This window comes from Ursus maritimus, unplaced genomic scaffold (assembly GCF_017311325.1).
Source record: "Ursus maritimus isolate PB19 unplaced genomic scaffold, ASM1731132v1 scaffold_25, whole genome shotgun sequence".
Classification (NCBI taxonomy): Eukaryota; Metazoa; Chordata; class Mammalia; order Carnivora; family Ursidae; genus Ursus; species Ursus maritimus.
Window position 1 is genome coordinate 4,090,557 of NW_024425008.1, and position 22,764 is coordinate 4,113,320.

The 22,764-nt window shown below is 47.8% G+C and overlaps 1 protein-coding gene across 9 annotated transcripts in view; it reads right to left on the reverse strand.

Annotated features, from left to right (window-relative positions):
- The window catches only part of WDR25 (WD repeat domain 25), a 139,928-nt gene that overhangs the window by 21,536 nt on the left and 95,628 nt on the right, over positions 1-22,764 (reverse strand). For all 9 annotated transcript variants that reach the window (XM_040641425.1, XM_040641424.1, XM_040641423.1 and 6 more), the window contains one exon: positions 20,936-21,066. In XM_040641425.1, the coding sequence (XP_040497359.1) occupies positions 20,936-21,066 (131 nt within the window). The remainder of the gene's footprint in view (positions 1-20,935; positions 21,067-22,764) is intronic.

Here is a 22,764-nt window from a genome sequence, read left to right on the forward strand (position 1 = left end):
ACACACTGGAAAGGAAGCTAAAACTGTATTATTCACAGACAACGTGATTGTGTATGTGAAAATTCCTAAGAAATCTATGAAAAAGCTACTGGCACTAAGACATAAATTTAGTAAAGTCACAGGACACAAGTAAGAAAATTAATAGTATTCTATATATTAGCAATAAACAACTGGAAAATGAAATTTAAAATAAAATTCCATTCACAATAGTATCCAAAACCATGAAATACTGAGAAATAAATTTAATACAACATGTCCAACATCTAAACACTGGAAACTACAAAACACTGCTCCGGGGAAAGAAACTAAAGAAGACCTAAATAAACAGAGAGAGATGGTATGCTCACAGAGGACTCAATACTGTTAAGATATCAATTCTCCCAAAATTGGTCGGTAAATTAGACACAATCCTAATCAAAATACCAGCAGACTTTTTTTTTTGGTAGCAACTGACAAGGTGAATGCAAAATTGAAATGGGAATATAAAGAACCTAGAATAGCCAGAACGATTTTGAAAAAGAAAAAGTTGGAGGACTTGCACTACTAAAATTCACACACTGCTACAAAACATTGGTAACCAAGAGAATGTGGTCAAGCAATCAGTGGAACAGAACTGAGTACCCAGAAAGACACCTGTGCTTACGTGGCCAGCTGATTATCAACCAAAGGTCCAAAAACAATCTAACTGGAAAGGAATGTCTTTTCAACAAACAGTGCTAAAACAACAGAGTATTCCATACAACAAAAATACAGGAAGAAACCTTACCTCATACCATACACAATTAACTCAAAAGGGATCACAGACCTAAAAGTACAAGCAAAAGTGTGGGAAATTTTATTTATTTATTTTTTAAGCAGTCTCTATGCCCAACATCAGGCTCGAACTCACGACTGTGAGATCAAGAGTCACACGATCCCCTGACTGAGGCTGGCCAGGTGCCCCGACAGTGTGAAACTTTTAGAAGAAAACATAGGAGAAAATTTTTGCAACCTTAGAGTAGGCAAAAATCTCTTAGATAAAACACAGGAAACCGTGGAAGGGGAGAAAACAATAGAAGAATATACAAAGAACTCCTAGAACTACTACTACTTCTGCTGCTTCATCTTTTCCTTTATCATCATTATCTTAAGTGGGTCAGAGATTTGAACAGACCCTTCATAGAACAAGATATTCAATATTCAAATCCATGAATTAGGAATGTAAACTTAAAACCACAACCAGACACCACTCACTGCACACCCACTACAGTGGCTACAATGGAAAAGACTGACAAGGCCAAGGGCTGATGAGAGTGTGGAGTGAGTAAAACAGTTTGCCAATTTATCATAACTTACACATACACATAGCATACCACTTAGCAATCATACTCTCAGTTATTTACCAGGAGAAATGAACACATATATCCACACAAAGACCTGCTCACGGATATTCACAGTAGCTTCATTTATGATAACCAAAAACTGGAAACAACCCAAATTGTCCATGAACAGTTAATGTATAAACAAACTGATATATCCACCCACAGGAACACTACTTGGCAATCAAAAGGAATCCTGATACTTACAATACGGACGGACACCAAACACACGTGAACTGAAAAAAGCCAGATTTAAAAGAGTATCTACTGTATGATTCCATTTATATAAAAGTCTAGAAAAATGCAAACTGCTTTGTAGTGACAGAAAGTGGATCAACGGTTGCCTCGGAGATGAAGTACATGGAGGGATTTATTGCCAAAGGGCAGGAGAGGACTTGTGGTGATAGAAATATTCTGTATCTTGACTGTGGTGGTGGCTCCATGGATGTATCAGTCCGTCAAAACTAACTGAATTGCGCACTCTAATGCACAGCAGTTAACTGTATGTAAGTGATACTTCAGTAAAGTTGATTAAAATAAAAAAGATACAAGACCCAGGGGGGCAAAAGTGGGGGGAAAAATTAAAAACAAAACAAAACAAAGACACAGGAGCCTACTTTAAAGAGGTTCACTCACCAAATACAGGGCAATCTGGGTATTGGAATAATAGCCACAACTTACTGAAAATATACCAAATATGTTATAAATCCATGAGTTCATAATGATACTTAAAAAGAGCAAAACATGGGTGCCTGGGTGGCTCAGTCCTTTAAGCTGCTGACTCTCAATTTCAGCTCAGATCGTGATCTCAGGGCCGTGGATCTAACCCCAAGTCAAGCAGCGGGGACTCTGCTTGAGGATTCTTTCTCTTTCCCTCTCCCTCTGTCCCTCCCCCTGCTCATGTCTGTGTGCTCTCTCTCTCTCTCTCTCTCAAACAGGTAAATTTTAAAAGAAAGAAAAGAAATGTATCTTCTCTGGCCCTACTCCAGACCCACTGAGTCACAATTAGAAGCAGAGCAGCAAGCACCCTGGGTGATTTGTGTGCACAGCACAGTGTAGGAAGCACTGCTGCAGCTGTAACCACCAGTTTATAAGACATACAGGGAACAGAGGAATGTGATAAATGACACCACAGGGGATGCAATAAGGAAAAGGAACACCCAATCGACTTATTCCCCAATGAATAAGTTACAAGGAAAAAAGAAAAGGACACATATTAAACAAGACTTCAGAGATTTATCAACCAAATGTTTGGATTCTGATTTAAACAAAGCAACTGTTTGAAAATGTTTAAAATTATGAGGTAATCAGAGAAATCTGAATATGGACTGGATATCTGACTATATTATGGAATTACTACTGAACTGTTGAGGTGACAATGCTATAATACTTTTTTTTAAGTCCTTACCTCTTAAAGAACCAAAAGTACATACAAATGAAATAATAGCATGTTTCTGGGATATGCTTCAAAATAATCCAGCAGTGGGGGCTGGAGGGAGGAGATTGCTGGGAAAATGGGTATGATTATAGAGAAAAGCTTGGCTGTAAATTTATAATTGTTGAGACAGCATGCTGGTTGCATGGAGATATATCAAGAGTCTCTCCCCTTTGATATATAAATTTATCAGTAATACAAGGTCCCTTTACAGTGCTCTGTGGGAAGCAGTGAGCTCTGCTAACGCTAGCTTTTCTTAGTGTCAGCGAGGCCTGAAGTAAGCAGAGTGGGGACCTGCTGAAATCAAGCAGTAGGTATGGAACAGACACAATTAAAGTAGAATTACAGCAAATAGCAATACACATCTGTCCTGTTTTGTCCAGAACCCTGTCCCACCCTGCCAACAGGACCCCAGTGGTCTTCAGAGGCTGGGGCTGAGTCGCCCAGGCTGGAGGCAATGTGTTGTGTAATGAGACTCTGGAGCTTGGCAAATCTCCTACCTAGGTGCCAGTGGTTTCTATAGAAACCACCAGAGAATGATATTTCAGAGAGCACAAAGCGTCTCTACTGGCCTCCACCGGCTTTGTTCACACTTACCCATCAGCATCTGAGATCCAGCCTATCAAAGCAGGCCTCATGGCTCACTTTTAAAATAGGTACAGCTCATTATAAAGCACCTGCTCTCAAACGTTTCCAAGGAAACAGAAGCCCCAAGATGCCCCTCTCTAAATTCATTAGCATTTAACACGCCTTAATGAGGCTTAAAGATGGCGTGCTTTAATAACCATCCGCTGAGGGAGGACACCTTTCCCTTTTACATTTAGGTATAGCTGATGAGCTGGCTCAAGCTCCCAGAGGACCAGCCTAGGCTCCAAGCCTTCCTTAAAGGGCGTGTCAGGAGCACTATGTGTCTGCCCAGCTGCGAAGGGCTCCCTGTCTCTAAAGCCTCCCTTGGGGTGTGCAGGTCTGGGCCACAACTTAAAAATGGCCAGGGTGAAGGCCCTGAATTGACAGGCTAACCTTCTTTCCTAACCCCCCTTTACACACACACACACACACACACACACACACACTCTCTCTCTCTCTCTCTCTCTCTCTCTCTCTCACACACACACACCCTGTGTGCATTCTAACCACACAAACTCCTTGCCATTCCCTCACCTGTTGAGCCCCTTTATGCCTCTGTACCTTCATGCTTTTGTGTATTCTTTATGTCTAAAATGCCCTATACTGACTTTGCTGTCTAGAAAACTCCTATGCATCCTTTAAAACCCTCTGCCAACCAAGCCTCCCAGCAATCTCCTCCCTCCAGCCCCCACTGCCAAGCAGACTCATCAGCTCCTTCTGTGGGCCTTTCATTACCCCTCCAGGGCAGCTCTCATCACTCTATATCCTAACTGCCCAATAATATCTGTCTCCTCCCCTCCACTGTGACCTCAGGGTTCAGGGCAGGGATGAGCTATTCTCCATCCCATGGCCACTTGCCACCCAGCAAGTATTCAGTAAGTGTTTGAAGGATCCCCTGATAAATCAATCTAAACCAAGCAGCTCGAGGACATTGGTGGGAGTGAGCGGGCGAGGAACAGAGAGTTATGTTGGGGCCTCTAGCCCCCCTGACCCCAGGACAGGGAGTGGACACTCACCACATGAGGCCTCAGCTGAGCCATTCCCAGTTAAACTCTAGTGCTGGGGGGGTTGCTCCATACAGACCACATCACAAAATTCAGCCCCTTCCAGACAGAGGGGAAAACTGAGGCCCAGATAATGAGAGCACCAAATATGGGGGACTTACAAGGGCCACTTGGGCCTTCTCCCCAAAGGGGTGGGGTCGGGGGAGTGGAGGGAAGGTCTGCGAAACTGCCCTTCAGACAGCTCAGAGAGGAGGACGGCACCATCTGTCCGGAGCTGCATGGGAGGGTGAGGATGAGAGCCAGCACAGCGAGTAGACCTCTCCCTGAAACTCCAGGACTCCTGGGAGTCCTGCCTGAGGCACCTTCTCTGGGTCCAAGCAGAAGCAGAAAACATACCCAAGGGCAGCCTTCCTAGGTGTGACCCCTCAATGCAGCCTGAACTGCTGACCAGGTTACAGGGAGGCAGGCCATGGGCCTCAGGTCTGGGGAGAGGGGGACAAGAAGAGGATCCCTGGAGGGAAGCAGCCACCTGTGTCTCACTCTCCAGGAGCCCCACCAACCACTCCTGGACAGGTCTTGAGCTGCCACCTTCCTCTGTCTCTGGGGGTATCTACTGGCCAGGTCTGTGGGCATCACGGACCCTCGGACAGTGGCTGGGGTCCTGAGGCCGGGGTTCCCACTGTGGCATCTCCAAAGGTCCCACTTTCAGTTCTTCCCCAACATTCTGAGCATCCATACTTCCTAGGCAATAATTAATTCATTTCTCTTTTAAAAATTAATCAAAGACATGGGGGAGTGTATATCAGAGTCTCTGATCAGCCTGGAGGACCTGTGTTCCCACACTGGGCTAGAACATCCTCAGCCAAAAGCACAGACACTTGACAGTGAGGTCAGGCACACTACCCAGCTGGGAGAAAGGCACAATCCCCACTCAGCTTTCAGCAACACTGAAGACGGCTCATGAATGCTGATTTCCACGATCTCGAGGGGGGCACAACCCTGTGGAGATCATCATCTGAGAACACAAGTATGGCAGGTGCCACTAAGTGAACACCTACTGTGTGCCATGCCTGTTACTAAGTGCTTTACATATGACTTCACTTAATCCTCAGAACCAGGGGTTTGGGATTACTGGCCCCACTGCTGAGGACGCCGAAACTCAGAGAAATAAAGTGGCCTGCCTAGGATCACACAGCTGGGTGGAGGCAGGGCCAGCATGACACCCAATCTGCGACCCACACTGGAGCCTGGCCCTCCCCACTGCACATCACAGGCTGCCCAGCCAGAAGCACAGAGTAGCTGCTCAATGAGTGCTTGCCGAACCTGAAACGAATCTGAACATGCCCACGGAGAAGCCGTCACGTCAGAGACTGTGAAATTTTAAATTATGGATACAGGATACTAGGGAAAGGAAGAAAAGCAGAAAGAAACAATTACATATGTATCCACGTTGCTGATCCTCTCAAGTGAAAAATTGGTTTTCCTCACTTTACAACGGAGCCACGAATTAAATCGGGTTCGAACAATACAGCCACCCTCCAAGGGCAGCCCAGCCCTGCAAACTGTGGGCCCCTGTGCTACGCATGGGCTATGAGCACCTCTTCCCAGCATCCCCAACACTCAAGAGGCAAAGAGGGGCAGTGCACAGAGGCTCAGGCCTACTCTGAACAAGAGATAGAGGGTGTGGAGATCCCCTGCCTAACCACAACCACCAGGTCCCGCCCAGTCCTGACGACTCCAACCAGGGCACTGGTTGGTGGAAGGGGGGATCTATCTCTATGATAAGTCACAGGAACCAACAAAAGCCACTGCTCAGTGCACTGGCCTTGGGCTGGGCTACAGAGAATGCCCCATGCCCAGCACACCTCCCTCTGACCATCACCCCTGCCCCTGCTTCTCACTGTCCAAAGCCAGCATGGATCTCATGCCACCAGGCCTCTGGAAGAAGGAGCAGAAGAGATGAGCTGGCCTACCTCCCAGGCAGCCAGCCCATGGGCAGAAGAGGATGAGGAAGAGGGGAAGGGCAGGACCTTCTCCTGGGTGCAAGCAGGCCTGGAAGCCCACAGAACCACACTAGGGTGGAGAAGAGATTGAGTGAGCACCGCCCCCCCCAGGCCCCTCCTGTGTCCCCACACCCATGAGCACATTTGGAGACCAGCAGGAGCTGACCCACCTGATCAGGATACTCAGGGAACACAGAAGAGGTGAGGGGGAAGCATGGGGCTGTGGCATCATCCCAGAGGATAGCAGAGGGATCCGAGGGATCCTCTGGGTGGGTCCAAGGCCTGGACAGCACCAGGGGGAAGGTGGGAGCACTGGGCCCAGAGCCAGGGGAACGCTGGGCAGGCCACTCCTTGTCCATGGCTCTCAACTAGGGACAAGCATCCTACTGCCTGCCTGTGTCGTTAACAGGGCTACACACTCTGCTTCACTACTATTGTTCAAAGTCCCTGTGGCCCACAAACCAAATGGCTGCACTTAGGGATGGTGCATGAAACAGTCCTATACTGACAGCTATCTGAGACGTGGGGCCCAGCAATCTCTCCCTATAAGGAAAGGCACCTTCTTGGGGCACCTGGGTGGCTCAGTCGTTAAGCGTCTGCCTCAGCTCAGGTCATGATCCCAGCGTTCTGGGATCGAGCCCCGCATTGGGCTCCCTGCTCAGCGGGAAGCCTGCTTCTCCCTCTCCCACTCCCCTGCTTGTGTTCCCTCTCTCACTGTTGCTCTTTGACAAATAAATAAATAAAATCTTAAAAAAAAAAAAGAAGGAAGGAAAAGAAAAGAAAAGAAAAGAAAAGAAAAGAAAAGAAAAGAGAAGAAAAGAAAAGAAAAGCACCTTCTCTAAAAAGTCCCACCCGGTCTGCCCTCAGAACCACTCATGTACCCCCCCAGTGGAGGCCCCATTTCCCTGTGCTGGTAGTCCTGAGAGCTTAGGCCCCTCCTCTGGCATCTCAAGGACACCCCTGTTGATTTCCAATCTTTCTATTCCACCTGACTCCAAATCCTGAGGCCTGAGGCTGGGGTGACAGGCTGATGTCACAACCTGAGGAAGGTGAACCAGAGCACGATGGACTTTGCACCCTGGGACCAGGTCTGCAGCCAAGACAGAGGCCCCAGAAAGAGCAGGCCTCGCTGCGCTGGCCCTCAGCCCCACTTCCTTCTGCCTCGTGTAGGTGGCAGTCCCTTCTCTAGCACCGCCTGCTCCCTTAGCCCCCCACTTTCTCCTACCCCCAGCCCATCCATCCCTCTGTACCAGCTCTGCGTCAGGATGGAGAGGAGCATGCATAAGCCCACCTATGCTAAAAGCAAACTAACGCGCCAACCCCATCCTTCAGGGTGAACAGGTGTGCTTCTTGGAAGGGACTGGGCAGTGGTACCCAGGACCTAAAACCACGCATACCCCTTAATCCACTCTGCATCTAGGGATTTACGCACAGAGATGTTTGCCTTAGTGTTGTAATAAAGGAAACACTGGTATGATAAATACCCAATTACGGAGGACTGGTTAAATACATTATAGTATACCAGGTAATTATTAAAAATTATATCATCCAAAAACTTTTTAACAATATGGGAAACGCTAATGCTATCATATTAAGTCGGGAGAAAATTACATAAAAATGTAAATATGCACATAAAACCCTGGAAGGAGGGAGACCAGCTGTCAGTGGTAGTTGTGGCTGGGTTGGGAGTGAGTGAGTTATTCTCCCCATCACAGTTTTCCGTTTCTCAAGTAGCCTAGGAAGAGCACGGCGCTTTTGCAGTCAGAATGAGTGTCTGGAGAATGAGCCCCCTTCCGCTCTCGAGGCATGGGCGCACGTGTGTCTCTAGGTCACACGGACCCTCCCTCAGCTGAGACCTGACCTTGCAGCCCAGGATCCAGCTCTCAGCCCCAAGATCTTGGGCTGCTCCTTTGCAGATTCCTCTCCTCCAACTTCTTTGGAAAATAATTTACCTACTCTTTTTATTAAGAGTAAGACCAACTCCTAGCAAACAAGTCATACAGTCTGGGAAGGTGGGAAGTCGTCCTCCGCCGCCACCATGCCCACGCCAGTGCTGTGAGCTGGCGGCTGCAGGGAGGGCATGGGGCAGGCCCCGTGCTGGGACCAAGGCTGCTGAGGGAGACAGGCCAGGCTGTGCAGAGCTGCCCGCGCCTGGACAGGAGGCTTGGGCCTGCCCTGTGGGCACTGCAAGGTCAGGAGGAGTTCCAAGTAAAAGGGGAATGCATTCCGATTTACGCTGCCAGAAGATGGCACTTGCTGCAGGGTGGAAGACAGAAGAGGGTAGGCAGTGAGTGGCACTAATGCCCCAGGAGAGAAAGTGAGGAGCAGTCCTAGGGCGAGGCTGTGGGGACAGAGAGGGAGTGGGTTTCGTCAGGCTCGGCAGCAGACAGAAGGGAAGGGACAGTGCCATCCCTGGCCCATGTGGCACCCTGGTGCATATTAGAAAAAGACACCCCTTCAGGTGGAGACCACCACACACCCGGGGCATGACTTGGCCAGCAGAGCATGGGCTGGATTCCAGCCCCAGCCACTCCTTAGCCAGGAGTCTGTGTGCAGTGAACAACCTGCACAACCTCACATGTCGGCCCCAGAAGAGGAAAGCACAGGGTATCAAGGTGGTGGGAGGAGGGCAATCCTAAAGCTGCCACCATGTTTCTGGCTTGGTCTAGCAACTGGGTGGATTGAGGTGCCAACAGCTGGGTGTGAGGTGTTTCCTGTAGCTTCTTTGAATCCTGTAAATTAAGAAGATGTCCTACACACGGCAGGTGCTCAGCAAATGTTCAATGAATAAATGAATGAGGCGAGACAGCTAATCAGACCTTTTTAAAGAAAACGTTTCAGTCAAAGACTATAATTAAAAACTGAGAAATTTGCTTGATGTAGAAAGGGCACACAGAAGGTGAGAAGAGACGTCCGCCCTGCTTCTCCTCTCTGAACACAACATAATGAGTGGCCCATTCGGAACAGCCTAATCACAGGATGCACGGCGGCTCCCTCTCAGCATACCCGACCTCCTTTCTCAGCCTTCATGCCAGACCCGCTAACAAGCACCAGGCAGCCTTCCTTCAGGGCAGTTTGGCAAGAATGTGGCTGGAGGACAGTCTGTCCACTGACGGGGCACAAAGAAGACCCAACGTGCTTATTAAACCGCACAGCCGCCAACACCACCCTGTACCTGGAGATCTATTCGTTGGGGCATGATTTGGGTTACACGAACCTTCCTCAAGTCATAAAACCTTTGCGGAGTTAGGCTGCAGATTCAAAGTAATTTGTTCAATAACTACTGCCTGAGCCACTGCCCCTGTGCCAGTGCACAGTAGGTCTGGGGGTGCCAAGCTGGACAAGCCCATCGTGTGCCCCCACCCTTATGTGGCTCACATCTCAGGCGGGGGATGACACTGACAGGCAGCTAGAATCCAGACCAAGGGAGGGACAGGGGCATCCAGACCAATGGGGTTCGGGATCAGTTCCTGGAGAGGAGACATGGTAGAGACTGCAGGACAGGCGGCATCTAGCCAGGAAAAGAGGGGAAATTCAAGGAAAATAGGGGAAATTCAAGGCCAAGAGCAAAATATGCTCAAAATCCATGTGGGGTCAGGTTGGAGAGTAAGCCCACTGCAGCCTGTTTCCCCACTGATTACAACTAAAACTCTGGGCAAAATACAAAAAGCAACTCCCTGAAGACTCTCATGGAGACGAGAAGAGAGGTAAGGACGTGAAGTGGCCAGCTCAGGCATAAGCTGCTATTTTTCGTCTCCTTCTCTTATTTTCTCTAACAGCTTTGACCTGAGAGCAGGCCCCCAGTGGAGCCCTGGTGGCAGCTTCAAAATACAAAATACAAAAAGAAAAAGGAAAAAAAAGAACCAAAAAAGAGAAATACACAAACCCACAATACTGGTGGGGACCTCAGCACTCCTCTCTCAATAACTGAAAAAACAGAGAGAAAAAAATCAGCAAGGCTAGAAGAGCTAACTGAACACCACCAACTAACGTGAGTACACTGTCATTTACAGAACTCTCCACCCACTCACAACAAAATACACATTCTTCCCAGGAGCACATGGAACACTCAACAAAACAGACCGCATCCCGGGCCATAAATCAATCTTTACAAATGTTAGAGGACCGAATTCATGCCCGGTATGTTTTCTGACCGTAACACAGTTACACTAGAAATTAATACCAAAAGGTATCTGGAAAATCTCTACACATTTGGAAACTAAACCATATACTTCTAAATACTCTACAGGTCAAAGAGAAGTAAAAATGAACAGAAAATATTTTTAATCAAACAGAAATTAAATACAGCATATTAAGATTGGTGGGATGCGTGCTTAGATGGAAATGGGCAGCATTAAAATGCTTATTTTAAAAAAAAACTTCGTTATCAGTCATCTAATTTGCTACCTCAAGAAATCAGGGAGAGAGAATATTAAACCCAAAGCAAGGAGAAGAAAATAAAAGTACGAGTCGAAATTAATGAAGTTGAAAGTAGAAAAACAGCACAGAAAATCAATGTTTCATTGAAATGATCAATAAATCTCTAGTTGCACTGATTAAGAAAAAGGAAAAAGAAGAAAACACAAATGCCAATATGTGGAATGAAAGAGGAGACAGAACCTAATAATAAAAGACAGAACCTGAAGGATAATAAAGGTGCAACTACTTTGGAAATAGTCTGGCAGATTCTCAGTAGGTCACTGGTAGAGCTACACCACAAACCAGTGATCTCAATCCTAGGTAGGACGCAAGAGAAACGAAAACATATGTCCACACACAAAAGACTTGTAAATGAACGTCCATAACAACACTTATAACAGCCCAACCATGGCAACACCACAAATGTCCACCATCTCGTGAATGCGTGAACACAATGTAGTGATGAGTACAATGGAATAGTACTCAGCCATGAAAAAGGAATGGAATTCTGGCTTCTGCGACAACACGGATGACCCCTGAAAACATGACAATAAACAAAAGAAGCTGGTCACAAAAGACCACACGTTGTAGGATTCTGTTTACACAGAATGTCCAGAACGGGCAAATGCACAGAGACAGCAAGAGCAGTGGTTGCCCAGGGCTGGGGAGCGCAGGAGGGGAAGGGGACACGGGGTGAGAGATGACCTCTAAAAGGCACAGGGTTTCTTTCTGAGGTGACGAAAGCATTCTAAATTGACTAGGGGTGATGGTTGTAGAACTCCACGAACATACTAAAAACTAATGAACTGTATACTTTAAATGGTGTTGTATGGTATGTGAACTACATCTCAATGAAGCTGTTACCAAAAAATGTAATAAGTATTTAAAGCACAATAAAATAAAAATAGCTAGGGCATCAAACCCATGATTTCTTTGGATGCCATAGTTATGGCAAGCTAAAAAACGTTCTCAAGTAAAACAAATTATGAGTCCGTTTCAATAAAAATATGAAGATTTCAAAAATCTCAAGAAAAGGTACTCAGTGTAACACAGATTATTTTAGTGACAAAATGCATTATAAAGGACTTATAAGTTAGAAAATTATAAATATTATATTTACATAGTCATTACAGGTCCAGAATCAATGCTTTATATTCTCCGATATACCTTACTGCATTTTTAAGGGCAGAAGTCATCAAAGGGGTGTTAAAAGTCTCAGGCCAGGGGCGCCTGGGTGGCACAGCGGTTAAGCGTCTGCCTTCGGCTCAGGGCGTGATCCCGGCCTTCTGGGATCGAGCCCCACGTCAGGCTCCTCTGCTGTGAGCCTGCTTCTTCCTCTCCCACTCCCCCTGCTTGCGTTCCCTCTCTCGCTGGCTGTCTCTATCTCTGTCAAATAAATAAATAAAATCTTTAAAAAAAAAAAAGTCTCAGGCCATCCCTCCTGAGTACCATGTGTCTCCTGTTGCCACCCACTGAGCTCCAGTCACGTGCCAGGTTTTAGGGAGGAGTCTGACTGGCAGCCCCAAGAAAGGGCAGCAGAGTGGAGCTGAAGAGAAAGGGCAGGCTGGGCAGCAGGTCTCTGAAGTTAGAGATTCTGGAAACCATTCCCCCAGCTCTACCTAAAACTTTGGAGGACCCAGGAGACACACAGGGAACCCTCTCGCTGTCTGTGAAGGCAGCTGGTGAGGCAGATAGATCCATCACACACTGAAGAAACGTACATCCCCAGTGGGTGTTTCCACAGTGCCTTCTTCTAGACCAGCTGCTCCTAGAGGGCAAGGACTAAGTAGATTTCGTCACACCACAGGCCTGGTGTCTGCTGGGGGCTCATAACATTTCTATGACATCAATAAATGAAATTTGCCATTAGGGGGAGGGAAAACTTAGAATAAGCCCTGGGTTCAGACCCACGCCCCACAGCAGCTGCCAGCCCCTGTGCTGAATAGCGCAGCCCCCTTCAGAATAGCTTCCTCGTCTACACCTTGGGGGCAGAAACATGCTGGGGCTATGTTTTCAGGCTTGAGGAGAGCAGGGCCCACCCAAGCCCTGACACCAGGCACAGAGTTGCATGCAGCCAGGCTGAGTGAACATCTGAACAAAGCACACAGCACTCACTGCAAAGTGCTTTCCTTACACACAAGACTCAAGTCTCATTCATGCTGTGAACAGGAAGCCCTGCAAGGGTGTGGGAGTCAAGCCACCTGGTTCAAGGTCTCAGCGGGCCGTGTGCTAGCTGAATGCTGGACTGAACCTTTCTGAACCTGGGTGTCCTGCCAGTGGAATGGGGAGACAGCTACCCTGGACTGCTGTGCACTGGATAAGCCATGACACAGAGAGTGCTCGGTGTGGGGGCCAACAGGTGGAAGGGATCAGTACCAACTTCTGGCAGCAGCCAGAGAGCACCCCAGCCCCCCCCACTCAACAGACGGGGCACCAGCATCCAGAAGGATGGGAACCAGCCAAAGTCACAAGGAGTACAGTGGCCACGCTCCTCTCTGCACCAGGCTCTCCAGGCCCTTCCTCATCTCTTCGTCTCTGTTAGCCTCCTATTATCTGCACACAAAGTTTAGTTTGAGGCAAAACTTAGAACTGCAGAAAATACAAAGAGTCCAAATAAAAAGTCTTTTTAATATAAAGCTGATGAAAGAGACAAATGGAAAGTAATCAAAACTTCATTAGGGCAAATAAGCAACCTGTCTGCAACACCACGAAAACTAATGGTGCTGAGACTCTCAGGCAGCTGCCATCAGAGCAGTGCACGCTGCAGGGCAGAAACCCTACAAAATGCCACTCGGATGCTCACCCAGACCCCCAGACCATGGCCCCCAGGGCTGTCACTCACAGCTCTGACTCAACATTAGAATCACCCTGAGAGTTTTCAAACCTCATGGCTTGGCTACCTCTGGACAGGGTGGGTGCTGGGCCAACAGTGTTCTCTGACGCTCTCAAGGTGCTTCTGGCCATGGCATCAGCCCAGGTCAGCAGCCACCAGCTGCTTTGCTGGCTCACAGCATGCCACTCAGGGAAAGGAGGCCCATGGTAGAAGCGTCACATGAGCAAATTAACACCTGGTGGCTCAGCTTCTGCTTCCTGGATGGGCTCACTAGGTGGGGTTTTTAAAACTTGGTCTTGATCAGGAGTGTTAGTTATTCATGCACTAGTACCCCCCACCCTCCAACCCAGGGCCTACTCTCAGGTCAACACTTTGCTAGGTGCTGGGAATAGAGCAGCAAATGAAGCGGAGTCTCTGTTTTCAGGGAGTTTCCATTCTGCTGGGAAACTACACACACGAGGGAGAGGCTGTGATAAGAGGCCAAGGTGAGGGTCCGAGCAGTCAGGAGGGAGAGCCAGCAGCCTCCCCCAAAGTTTCCTGCACATCAGGAACACACACTGGCAGAGGGGCTGGAACAAAGCTCCAGGCAGAGGTCAAGAAACTAACACAAGATCTCAAAGTTAAGAGAGCCCTTTACAAGCTTAATAAAAAGAGAAAGCAAAAGACGTAGAACAAGCATGAAATATTGACGATTCATGTCAAAACAATACTAGAGCAAAAGTGAGCTGGCCTGTCAGAGCCATGTTATCATGAGAATTTATCCCAGAACCAGTGGGGGGGTCAGTGTTCTGGAGGCCCAAACAGGGATCTGAATGCATCTGCAACTCTCTTGGGAGCCAAATAGAGCCCCAACTTTGCCCACAGAAGGGAAGAGGAACCAGGGCAGAAGCCAAGATCCCAGGTCAGGAGCCACATGTCCTAGATTTGCCAGAGCTTTTCTAAGTTCCAGTGCTCAATCCTGCTCAGCTGAGAGGTACTTTGCTGAGGCTGGGGTTCCATAATTTAATCTTACAAAAAGGGTGATTCAGTAACTGTGCATTATGATTATTAAGCCTCTATAGTTTTTCTCACAAATTTGATTCATGTTACAAGGGTGAATTTAATACCTATGTTAACTTGGCTCAAACTACAGTCATCTTAAAGTGAACTTTAAAGTAACTGCAAAGTAACTACCCTGAGCATTTCCCACAGTGCTGGCAGGCCCCGGAGAGCTGGGACCCTGTCTTATACCTCCGTGGCTCTACAACCTCCAGTCCCTGCTGCGCTCAGAGCCAGGGACCTGAGAGGCTGGAGAAAAGTGAAGCCAGCTACTGTCATCTACCAAACACCAGGGAGCACAAGAGCTCAGAGCCCGCCGTCTACGGCAGTGTCAGGACCATAACAACACGCCTCATCTGATGCAGGATCACCCAAGTCCTCTGCCTCTGTCCTAACTTCTCAAGTGACCAGTGCAGCTGAACTGCAGCTAGGCTTTATATCCCACTTGTTGGAGGGCCATTCCATCTGTACAGATCCCAGGGTAGCCACTGCCCCCAAGCTGGGGGTGGGTGGGTGGGGGCTGCTTCAGGGCTCCATCATGATCACAGGAATAGCTGACCCAGGTTACTCCATGAGCACCTGTCTGGTCCAGGCCCTGTGCGAGACACTGGGGCACAGACATGACTCAACTCAGCCCCCCACGGGTAGCTGTAAATACCTGTCAGCTGAAGGAACTCCCAGTCAAGTAAGAAGGCAAGGAGCTATCACTGAAATAGGTCACAGACAGTGCAGACCAATCAAGGATGAAAGCCAAGGGAGTGCACATGGCAGAAGCAAGTAACCTCTACGTTCTGAGGCCCTCTGGGCCCCAGCTTCTCAAAGTGCGGTCCATGAACCATTTGCCTCTGCATCTCCTGGGAGCTTGTTAAAGATGCAAGATCTCATCTGCAATGGACTGGATATGTCCCCCCAAATCTACATATTGAAGCCCTAATCCAATGTGATGGTATCTGGAGGAGAGGCCTTTGAAAGGTGATAAGGTTTAGATGAGGTCATGAGGGTGCGGTCCCCATGATGGGACTGGCGTCCTTCTAAGGGGATGAAAAGACTGGTGCTCTCTCCATCCATTATGTGAGGACATAGCAAGAAAGGAGTGCTCTGCAAGCCAGGAGGAGAGTCCTCACCAGAACCCGACCATGCTGGCACCCTGATCTCGGGCTCCCAGCCTCCAGAACTTTGCAAAATAAATGTCTGTTGTTTAAGCCCCTTGGTCTATGGTATTTCATTCTAGCAGCCCAACAGACTAAGACGTCATCCTCACCACAGACTGCTGACACAGAACCTGCATCCTAACAAGAGCTCCAGGTGCTCGCCAGTACACGGGTAGTAGGCAAAGCCACACTTTATGGATGCCCTTGCCCTGCCCCTTGACTATACCAACAGGGAAACCACGGCTGACAGAGTCTGTAAGGGGTTTGCCTCTAATCACCCAGCTGTGTGCGTGGTACAAGAAGGCTGTGAGGCCAGGTTTCCTGTAGCTCAGGCCAGCAGCGCTGGAAGCTGGGAGTGGCTTCTGGAGAGAGAGGCCCTACAGTGATACTAAGGCCAGGCCACAGGCCTCCTGGACTCCAGGCTACACCCATGTTCAAGCACACTGCTGGGAGGAAGAAGTCAGAGATCCCGCTGGTGGTATTACACTAGCCCGAGCATGTGTGCTCAGCTCACTCACACAGAACACATCCTGCTGACCTGCTGGAAATGAAGTCAAGGCACTTTGCAGTGAGGAGAGATGTGCTCCAATCATCAAACCCGAGGCAGAGAGAGATCAGCCAAGAAAAGAAGAGAGGGAAGCCAAACAGCCCATTTGCTCTAATGAATTGGGCTGGCCCTGAGAAGTCCAGAATCCCAACATTCATCATTTGGCTCAGCTTAAGGGTCATAAAATCGTATAACTGGAAAGTAGCTTAAAAGTTATCTGTTCCAACCACTCTTCAGACTCCGTTCTCTCAGATGACGGCAAGAGGTTGTCTGGCCCTGCAGTCGTGCTCCGGTGATGGGTTCTACCCCAGCACAGCATGCCTCAGCTCTATCCTTGGAAACCTACCCCTTGCCTTCAAAATGCTGATTCACTTTGACCCAGTGACTGGAGTTCTGGAACCCAAGTTTAAGCAAATAAACATCAAATATGGAGAGCACTAGATGCACAGATGTGTGTCTTACAGACCTAGGTGGTCTGTTTGGAGATTATAACGATGGAGAGAAACCTGACTAAGGAACAGTTCTCTGGAAAAGACAGTCTCTGTAAGGATGCCACAGGGGCACCCACCTTACCAGCCAGATCGGGAGGCTGAGATTCGACAATCAATAGAGTGACAGATGTCACAGTTAGACCTATCCACAGCAGGGCCCAGCCAGGTTCTGCAGCCCATGTGGTCTCTGTCGTAACTACTCAGCTCTGCCGCTGTAGTGTGAAAGCAGCTCCAGATGATACACAAATGAGTGCATGTGGCTGTGTTCCAATAAAACTTCACAAAAGCAGACAGCAAGCTGGATTTAGCCCTGGGTTGTAGTTTGCTGCCCCTGATCTCCAAATTTACCTCTGTTAATTTTCAGTGGTAAAAAAAAAAAAAAGAAGAAAAGAAAAGAAAAGAAAAGAAAAGAAAAGAAAAAAGGAGCTATCCTCAATGTCCAACCTAGGGAAATGGTTTAATAAGTTAAACCGTTTGAAAATGACTCATTCAATCCATATTTATCAAGCGCTGGTTTATGTCAGACTCTGCTCTGAACACCAGGGACAAGGCAAGAAGCAAGTCAGCTAAGCACTCTGCATCAAAGGGGTGGACTAAAAATTCTTCAAGACTTTGTGATAACAAGGAAAACCCTTACATTACAGTGCTATGTGAAAAGGAAAATATAAAATCGTGTATAAAAATAAGACCAAACAATGTTTTTAAAAAGACACATACATTTAAAACACACACACACACACACACACACACACACACACACACACACAAAGGGGAAAAGAACAAAGAAAGAAAAATACTACAATGTTACTAATGTCTACCTTTGGCTGGCTCCACCACCCCTTCTCTTTACTTCCCTCTATCTTTCAATTTTTCATGTGATCACATATTACTTTTACAATAAAACAATCCCTCCCATCGTATTTAAAAGCAGAAGGTGGTTTTGGTTTTAATCTAAGGTCTGTGTCCCTCCTGCCTCCACCTGCAGTTTTCACTACTGTCTCTGAAGGTAGTCCCAAAAAGCCAAGCTGCTCAGCCCCAGATGTTCATCCACAGAGGACAGGGCTGGAAAGTTCAGCACCTGGGACAGCGCCACGCACCCTGGCAGCCCAGCAGGCTCAAAAGTGAGCCACCCCAGGTGGGACTCTGTGCCTTTCTTCTCTGGTCTTCTGGCTGTGCCCACTTGAGACACTCAAGCAACACCTGTCAGAGGAAACAGAACAGAAGCAGGAGAGACAGCGGTCTCTGAGCCTGCTGATGCAAATGCAACTAGCCCTGTGACCCAGACCGGGAGGAGAGGCAGTCGGATTGTTGGTAAAGAGGAAGTAAAAACAAACATTGCACAGATCCCTTTACCCACATTATTAGCTTGGGAGAGACTCGCAAACATGCCAATACCAGTCACAGCAACATCTGCTTCTAATTGCTTCTCCCCCAGCATTTTCAGAGCTTGTCAGATGGCGTCTGCCCTAGGAGAAAATCCAATATTTTTAACAAACTCTTAAATCAGATGGCGTCCTTGGTGAGTAATCTCTTACGTGTTTGGTCTTTGAGGCTAAAAACAGTAAGCACACCTTTAAGGGACGTGGCCGTCAGCAGGGGCCGGGTAATCAAAGGTCCCTCTTCAAACAGCATGACTAAGAGTTTCCAACACACACAGCCCAAATATAAGTGTTCCAGTGTTTTGGTTTTTTTTTTTTTTTAATTCCATTGTGTCCACTTCTTTATGGGTAAATTTTCTCTCTTTTCCAAATATTTTTGTAAAAAGAAGTTTCTTTATGAAAGAAAAATATGAGATTTTTTTAAAGAGTACATCTCTCTGTGTTTTAATTTTCCCCACACGATATCTATAGACAAAACTTTCCATTTTCTTTAAAGAAAATGTTTATGTTCTTAGATTCTCAAAACGCCAGCAGCCCCTTCCAACAGCCTGTTGGGAAAGCACCTTCCCGCAGTGGCCAAGTGAACCCTCAAATCTGGGAAGTCCAAGGTGGGACAGGAGGCAGTCTTGGAGGGGAAGCCTTCAAGGCAGAACCTTTGGGTACTGCAGCAGGCTGGACCCTTCAGGGTGGGACCCCAGAACCTCAGAGTGGGAATCCCTTGAATCCCAAATGCAGGAGGACACTGACAGTCTGTACCTTCTTCTTTCAAAGTTAAGCTTAACATGGGTTTTATTATAAACTACCCTGTAGGACTCAAGTGGCTGGGTGCCTCCTTTAGAACAGGGCAGTGCTTTTCAGATCTTGAAAACAAAACCCTCCTAAAGTCAGGGAACACCTCCAGAAGCAGCCTAGCCATGACTCTTCCTCACTACTCTTCCATGAACCCATCCTCAGCCCTGGCTTCTCACTGCTAACCCAAACCAAGACTTACATGACTGAGAGCCTCTCTGCCTGGGGCCAGTCCCCTTGCCTGGAGCCCACGCCCTGCCAGTAGGGTTAGTCACTGGTCCCCACACACATTTCATACTACCTTCTGTACATACACATTCTGCGTGGCTACCACCTTCCTTCATTCCCTCACTCAGTCAACCAATCTTGCTGAGTGCCTACTATTTGCCAGGCACTATTCTGGGAGTTAGAAGTCAACAGCAAACAAAACACAAAAATCCCTCCTCTGGCAGAGCTTCTGTTCAAGTGAAGGCAGATAGGCAAATAAATAAACATGTAAAATCCACAGTATGCCAGGTGATGATAAATGGTAGGGAGAACAGTGAGGTAGCACAGGGGACTAGTGAATGGCACGGGGTGACCATCAAGGTGGTCAGAGAAGTCAGAGAAGGCCTTACTGGAGAGGTGGAATTTGAACAGAATTGTGTAGGAGCGAGGGAGGGAGCCTCTACAGAGAAAACAGGAAAAGAGCATTCCAGGTGGTATGTGTGGCAGGTGCAAAGGCCCTGAGGCAGGAATGTGCTGATGTGTTTCAGGAAAGGCAAGGACACCAGTGGGGCTGGAGGTGGTGAGAAAGGTGTGAGGGGAAGATCCTGTGGGCCTTGTGGGCCACTGTGGGGACACTAGCCTTTACTGTGAGCAAAATCAGAGCGTGGAGGGTTCTGACCAGGGGAGAGCCACATCTGACTTACACTGTGACAGATCACTCTGGCTGCTGTGTTGAGAACAAACTGTAAGGAGTGGGGAAAGAGAGATACCACACTGGAAACTACTGCAATTAACCCGGCGAGAGTCAACAGCAGCTTAAACCAGAGTTACCACAGGATTTGCTCATGGTTTGGATGTGGGGGTGAGAAGAAGAGCAGAGACAGGGATGATTCTGATGGTTCTGGCTTGAACACCTACATGGGTGGAGCTGCCATTTATTAAGTGGGCGAAGGCACAAGAGCAGTGGCTTGGCAAAGGGGGTGGGGTGCAGGGGGGTGGAAACCACTTCTCTGATCATGACCAGCCTTTTAGCTCCAGAAGGAATGTGGTCTCTAAGAAGCCTTCCTCGCACCAAGCTAAAAGTGCTCACCCCTCTGAATGGTGGTCACCCTTCCCTCACTCCCCCTCAAATCTCTCTCGCTTTCTCCCTCACACACACGCACATGTGCACACATACACACACCTGCGTGTACATAAACGCACACACACGAATGTATGCGTGCACACACGTACACACGCACACACACACAAATGCACATGTGAATGAACACACATGCACACGCACACACGCACACAAACACACACATACATACGTGCCACTCCACACCAGTTATCTGCATCCACACATTATTCCCTGAGTAACCCAAAAGCCGGCTCATTCTGTACCATCTGGAAACATTTGCATACAATAGATGCTCAGTAAATGCATTCAGTAACAGGCTACATAGAATCACACCTCTGATGTTTCAATATTCTAACAACTCAAGAATGTTCATTAAAAACAACTACACATTACGCTGAGCACTGATGAAACATGAATGGTAATTACCCCATCTCCAGGGTCCTGCACCTAGATGCTGGCCCGCCCCCAGGCATTCACACTGCTGCCGCAAGCTCTCCTGTGGAGAGGCCGCGGGAGGAAGATGGGCATCACCTTGCCGGTCCTTATATCCCAAGCTTTGACTTCGGGGTGGAAGCCTCCACACACAAAAAGGCTGTGGTCTTTCGGATGAAATTTCAAGGTAGTGATCCTAAAGTCACTCTGACCACTGAAGAGCTGGGTTCCTGCAACACAAAACAGACAATGAGTTAAAAAAAAATACTCAGATCACAAAATAAATACCTTAAAACTTAGAAGCCATCTGGCGCAGAGCTATGGGCAGACGCAGCCCATCTGGGCCCGAGGGGGCCATGAGACTTTCTGGAAGCACAACATGGGCAGCAGCAACTTCTGCCTCATGATCTAGCCAGCCCCCCAACACTTGACTAGCTGAACTCCCCAAGGGCTAAGCTAATGGCTGGACCCATGAACGCCGCCTCCTTTCCTGTGTTCTGTAAATACCGTGCATCAACTCATCTAAACCACACAACTCCCTACACCTGCTCCACAACTGGAAAAAGACAAGGCTCAGGGAGATTAGGTAAAATTACCAAAGTCGCATATTAGTACAGAGATTATTTACCTAGGAGTCTAGAAATGATAAAGCAGGATGCTCCAAAGTGGTCTTTTTAGGATCAGCCATCTTACAATCACGACCTTACAACAACCCATGAATGGTTTGCTACAGGCTGTGGCAGGTAGGGGTGACATAATACTCTGGGCAACAAATGAGAACATGACACCACGGGGGCCCGAGCGCCAGCATGGACAGGTGGTATGGTGAACAGGGATCTCACTGGTTCTGCAGGATTCAAAACAGTCCTTTTCCCTTATCTATCTATCTATCATGAAACTGCTGTTAGGCACTCACATGCAAGTGCAAATGTGTGTACATATACACATACAGTGTGGAAAACGTCTGTTTTGTCACTGGGATCTTTTAGAGATAAGCTATATAAATAGATTGAACTCAGGGAATGTGGGGAATGGATCTCTGACCCTGAACTCAGGTCTGCTGGGTTCCAAAGCCAGCACTCTCTTCCTCTATGTGGTGCCACCTTATAACCTAGAGCACTGGCTGTACTTCTCATGTGTTCAATTCAACACCACTCAAAACGCATACAGAAACCAGACTGGCCTTAGAAGCCATTCTCACCACCGGTGGTCTCAGTGCTGCCTCTAAACATATCCCCGGGGGCCAGGCCATTCCACATATCCCAGGTCCCTGCTATGCACCACACCCACCAGGAACCTGAAGGTGGCACCCCTCAGAGATGTCAGCAAGGGCGCCCACAGCCCAAGAGGGACAACTTTGACTGCCCTTGGCTCACAGAAACTCCTCTGCTGGAGAGGCAGTGGGCAGTTATGGATACAAGAAGCTGGTGGCCAAGAAGACCAATGTGACACCAAGATCTCAAGCATCATTTCCTCTTCTAGGAACTCAGAAACCGTGTTTGCTCATTCATTTCAGAAAGCACTTCCAGCTGCCTGCTTTGTGTTCAGGACCCCCACACAGTGCTCTACCAGCTCACCAGGTAAGGAAATGAAAGTCATCGACTGGTACTCTCGAGTTACAGCGGGAGCCTTTATAAATCCAGTTTGCCTAGATCCGTGGTCTCTGCACTCTTCTGACAGCAGGCCCCATCAAGGAAAAGCCCTTAAGCACGTATTTCCAAGATGTGTGTTTGTTTTTACGTTACACAGTGTGCTACCATGCCAATAAATTATGAGCATTAAAATACCAAAAATAAGCCATTTTAAAGGATGAGACAAGGACAAAATAACCAGTATTTTCAAATATATTTTAACATGCCATTTACTAAGTGCATCAACAAAGCTCTTTGAAATCATTAAATCAAATGAGTTATAACATTTTTAACGAG